Source organism: Penaeus monodon, chromosome 2 (genome assembly GCF_015228065.2).
Source record: "Penaeus monodon isolate SGIC_2016 chromosome 2, NSTDA_Pmon_1, whole genome shotgun sequence".
In the NCBI taxonomy this organism is placed as follows: domain Eukaryota; kingdom Metazoa; phylum Arthropoda; class Malacostraca; order Decapoda; family Penaeidae; genus Penaeus; species Penaeus monodon.
Window position 1 is genome coordinate 3132653 of NC_051387.1, and position 5429 is coordinate 3138081.

General features: G+C 44.2%; 1 protein-coding gene across 1 annotated transcript in view; it reads left to right on the forward strand.

Annotated features, from left to right (window-relative positions):
• Positions 1 to 5240, forward strand: part of LOC119580168 (discoidin domain-containing receptor tyrosine kinase B-like) — a gene marked incomplete at its 3' end in the record, with an annotated part of 53760 nt that extends 48520 nt beyond the window's left edge. The window contains 3 exon segments of the mRNA XM_037928145.1: positions 679 to 897; positions 3409 to 3518; positions 5202 to 5240. Coding sequence (XP_037784073.1) covers positions 679 to 897; positions 3409 to 3518; positions 5202 to 5240 — 368 coding nt within the window.
• Between the last annotated feature and the right edge of the window lie 189 nt (positions 5241 to 5429).

The following is a 5429-nucleotide window of genomic DNA, read 5'->3' on the forward strand; positions in this document are numbered from 1 at the left end:
TATTTTTTTTTGTTCTGTGTGTGTGTGTGTGTGTGTGTGTGTGCATGTGCGTGTGCGTGTGCGTGTGCGTGTGTGAGAGTGTGTGTGTGTGTGCGTGTGCGTGTGTGTGTGCGTGTGCGTGTGTGTGTGTGCGTGTATGTGTGTATGCGTGCGTGTGTGCCTAATGATGAGCACTGGACGCGTTCGAAACGTTGTGTGTTTTTATTTCGTTCATATTGTGTTCGACCTATGGTCAGAACACTGAATGCGGGTGGTTAGTTTTGATTGATACTGATAGGTAGTATTTGAATGTATTTTATCGGTCTGTATTTCATTCTGTTTTCTTTTTCTTCTTTTTCGTCTTCTTCTTAGCTTTATTGTATTTTATGAGTTTTACTGTTTTGTTTTGTTTTACTTTTTTCTGTTGTTCTGTTCTGTTTGATTTTATTTCATTTCCTTATTTTTTCGTTTTATTTCATTTCATTTCGTTTGATTATTTTTTATATCTCTTCTTCTTCTTATTATTATTATTATTATTTAATCTTACCGTATTGTATTTTTTTTGTGTGTGTATTTGTGTGTGCGTATACCAACGCATGTGCACCCGTCCATATGTACGTTTATGGATCCTCACTTACAATCTCATCTTTCACGCCCACCCCCACCCCCTTTTTTCACCCCCCCTCCCCTCCCCCCCAGACGGCCTGGTGAGTTACACGGTGGGCGGCAGCAAGAGCAGCGCGGGCGCCGGCGTGGGCGAGGTCACGGGCGTGGGCGAGGGCCTGCTGTACGATGGGCGTGTCGGAGGCGACGAAGCTGAGGAGTTCGGGGGCGCCGTCAGGGACGACCTGGTGCCGCCCGCCGCGCCCACGCACGACCCCCCGCGCGACCACCGAGGCGACGACACGCGGGTGGAAGGTAAGAGAAGGGGGGGGGATGGGGGAGGGGGGGGAGGTGGAGGATTGAGGGATGGGGAGGAGGGGAGAAGGGGAGGTGGAAGGATGGGGAAGGGGAGGGGGAGGAGAAGTGAAGGGAGTGGGGGGAGGAAGAAGGGGAGGAAGGAGGGAGGGAGGGGAGGAAGAGAGGGAGGAGGGAGGGAGGGAGGAAAAGAAAGCAGGAGGAAAGAGGAGGAGGAAAAGGGAGGAAGGAGGAGATGAAGGAGGAAGAAATGAGGAAGGAGGAGGAGGAAGAGGAAGGAGGAGGAGAAGGAGGAGGAGGAGTAGGAGTAAGAGTAAGAGTAAGAGTAGGAATATTAGAAGTAGTAGGAGAAGAAGAAGAAGAAGAAGAAGAAGAAGAAAAAGAAGAAGCAGAATGAAAAGGAGAGAGAAAGAAGGGAGAGGGGAAGGAGAGACTAAAGTATTCATCCATTCATGCATTACATTACAAAATGAAATCATCAGCTGAGTATAGCACCGGCAAAAAGTAATAAAGACAAGATACAATTAATCTGCTACAGAGGGATTTTTTACATCAGGGTTGACAAATAAATCTCCCGCCAAAGCTCTTCCCACAAAATCCCACGTCAGAGAAAAGGGGCGAGAGAGAGAGAGAGAGAGAGAGAGAGAGAGAGAGAGAGAGAGAGAGAAGAGAGAGAGAGAGAGAGGAGAGAGAGAGAGAGAGAGAGAGAGAGAGAGAGAGAGAGAGAGAGAGAGAGAGAGACGGGGAGAGAGACAGAGAGAGAAAAAAAAACGAAAAAAAGCGAACGAGCGGAGGGGAAAGCGAAAAAACGAGCATGAAAAAAAATCGAGCAATGAAAAAAAAAAAAAAAAACACACACACAAACAAATATAAAACACGACGCCCTTCCCAAGCAGACATGACGTAACGGCGTGTCTGCGGGCCGCTAATCGCATGTAGCAATGAGGCCATAACTCCCTCGCTCGTGACGCAACCGCGGTGGTGTCGCCGGCTCATGACTCCTGGCTTGTGTCATGTCATGTGGGGGGGGGGGGGCCTGTCGCCGTGTCGGACATGTCGCCTCTTGATCCCCTAAGATTGCTTGAGTCAACGGAGGACTTGCAAAATGACCCGTTTTTTTTTTCTCTCTCTCTCTCTTTCTCCCTCTCTCTCTCTCTCTCTCTCTCTCTCTCTCTCTCTCTCTCTCTCTCTCTCTCTCTCTCTCTCTCTCTCTCTCTCTCTCTTAACGGCGATCTGGGGTTGGGGAGGAGGGAGGAGGGAGGGAGGGAGGGAGGGAGAGAAAGGGAAGGGGTGTTGGGGGTTGGGTAAAAGAGGGTGGAGAAGGGAGAGGGTTAGGAGCGAGGGTTAGGGAGGGGTAGGGGTTAGGCAAAGGGGGGGGGTTGGGGAGGGAAGGGAGGGGTTAGGCAAAGGGGGGATGGGGATGGGAGGGGGGGTGGAGGAGGAGGATAAGGATAAGTTGTGTCAATATTGCGCGTCTTCTGAGGATGATTTCGCTGGACTGGTCTCTCGTTACGCCCGCCGCCCGGACTCGGCTCGGGGCGCGGGATAGGCGGACGGAGGGAGATGGATAGGCGGAGGGAGATGGAAGGATAGGCGGAGGGAGATAGATGGGGAAGATGGATAAAGGGAGAAAGGATAGACGGATGGAGATAGATGGGGTAGATGGATAAAGGGAGGGAAGATGGACGTACGGAGGGAGATAGAAGGATAGACGGAGGGAGATGGATGGGATATATGGATAAAGGGAGGAAGAATAGATGGATAAAGGGAGGAAGGATAGATCGGGTAGATGGCTAGAGCGAGGAAGGGTAGACGGCCGGAGAGGGAAAGGCCGGCCGGGCGCCTCCACTTGGGATATTTTAATTCGTTTTTTTTCTGTGCCCCGTCGTATTTTCTCCTTCCTACTTTTTAGTGTGTTTGTCTCTCCCTTTGCTCCTCCCTTTGCTCTTCCTCCCCTCCCTTCTTTTCCTCACTTTACCCTTTCTCTCTCGATTCCCTTCTTCCTCCCCTTCTATTCCTCCCTTTACTCTTCCTCCTCATTCGATTCCCTTCTTCCTCCCCTTCTATTCCTCCCTTTACTCTTCCTCCTTCTCATTTCCCTCTTCCTCCCATTCCTTCTATCTCCTTCAGAATTAATCATATTCCCCTCTCTTCCTCTTCTGATTTTCCTTTCCTCCTCTTCCCCCTCCCTCCTTTCTTTTCCTCCTCCTTCCCCCTTCATCCCTTCTTTTCCTCCCATCCTCTCTTTCTCCCATTCCTTCCATCTCCTTCAATTCTTCACATCCCCCTCTCTTCCTCCCCCTCATTTCCCTCTTTCTCCCATTCCTTCCATCTCCTTCAATTATTCACATCCCCCTCTCTTCCTCCTCCTCATTTCCCTCTCTCTCCCATTCCTTCCATCTCCTTCAATTATTCACATCCCCCTCTCTTCCCCCTCCTCATTTCCCTCTCTCCCATTCCTTCCATCTCCTTCAATTATTCACATCGCCCTCTCTTCCCCCTCTCTTTCAGGACTGGAACCCGTTCCGGAAACCCCCCTGTCGCTCGTCTTCAACTTCGACGCGATGCGCCGCTTCAGAGCCATGCACGTGTTCCTGACGGCAAGCCACCGCGACCAGAAGGTAAGCCAGCTCCTTCAGAGTGAGAGTAAGTGTGAGTAAATGTGAGTAAATGAGAGTAAATGTGAGTAAATGTGAGTAAGTGTCGGTAAATGGGTGTGATGTGTTTCCTGACGACAAGCCACCGCGACCAGAAGGTAAGCCAGCTCCTTCAGAGTGAGAGTAAGTATGAGTAAATGAGAGTAAATGAGAGTAAATGTCAGTAAGTGTGAATAAATGAGAGTAAGTGTGAGTAAATGAGAGTAAATGAGAGTGAGTAAATGAGAGTAAATGAGAGTGAGTAAATGAGAGTAAGTGTGAGTAAATGAGAGTAAGTGTGAGTAAGTGAGTAAATGAGAGTAAGTGTGAGTAAATGAGAGTGTGAGTAAATGAGAGTAAGTGTGAGTAAATGAGAGTAAGTGTGAGTAAATGAGAGTAAATGAGAGTAAATGAGAGTAAGTGTGAGTAAATGAGAGTAAGTGTGAGTAAATGAGAGTAAATGAGAGTAAGTGTGAGTAAATGAGAGTAAGTGTGATAAAGAAGGTATAAAAGAAGTAATTGGGGGTAATGAGAGTAAGTGTGAGTAATGAGAGTAAATGTGGTAAAAAAAATAAAATTTTATTTAAAGGAGTAGTGTGGTAAATTAAGTGGAGAAAAGAGAGTAAGTGTGAGTAAAAAGGAGTAAAAGAGAGTAAGTTAGTAAATGGAGTAAATGGGAGTAAATGGGTAATGGGAGTAAATGAGTAATGTGGGAAGTGTGAGAGGTGATAAAAGAGAAAAAGGTGAGTAAAAGAGATAGTGTGGAATGAGAGTAAATGGGTAAATGTGAGTTAAATAAATGTGAGTAAGTGTGGTAAATGGGGGTAAAAGGGTAAGTGTGGTAAAGGAGTAATGAAGTAATGTGAGTAAAAGGGTAAAGTTTAGTAAAAAGGGGAAATGGGGGTAAATTTGGTAAGTGGAGTAGTGTGAGTAAATGGGAAAAAAAGTGTGGGGTTAAGTAAAATGTGAGTAAATGAAGGTAGTAAATGAGAGTAAAAGAGAGTAGTGGAGTAAATGGGTAAATGTGAAAGAAGTGTGAGTAATATGTCGTTAAATGGGGGGTGTCATGCACGTGTCAGTGGGTGAATAAATCGGGGGAATAGATTAGAATTGGAATAAAGAAGAAAAGGGCAAAATGAAAGGAAAAGAGAAAAAGAAAGAAAAAAAAATTTGGAAAGAAAGAAAGAAAGAAAAAATCAGTCTATCTATCTATCTATCATATATATATTTTATAAATTATTATATTATGTTATTTATATATTATATATATATATTTTATATATTTATTTTAATTATATATTATATTTGTGTGTTAATTAAATTATATTATTAATTATTTTTTTTTTTTTTTTTTTCTTTTTTTTTTTTTTTATATCTTTTTTTTTGGATTTCCTGAGCAATTTCGATTCCCGCTTTAGTTCTCGTAAATCCATATCAGAATACAAAGAAATATAGAAAAACATAGAAAAAATATATATAAAAGAAAAAATATAGAAAAAAAAATATAAAAAAAAAATATGAAAAAAAATATATATAAAAAAAAAAAATTTTATTTTATTTATATATTAGTATATACAATTATAGAAACTATGTTTTTCGTATAGAAAAAATATATAAGATACGTAAATATATATATAAAAAACATTATATATATATTCCCCCTTTCAGCCCGCCATCTCAGCCACCGTCAAATTTGGCGCCAACTCCCCTTTTTTTGATGACGTGGCTGTGACTTTCCCTTTTTAGCGAGTCCCACCCCGATCCCGTGGGCCTCGAATTTACCTTTTACCCCCGCAAGCGACCGGGGGTTCTCTCCAGGTCCCTCGGGGTTTGGGGGATGAATGTCCATTCAGGGATCTATTTGTTCTAGTAAGTGTTGATTTTGGGGGTTGGTAG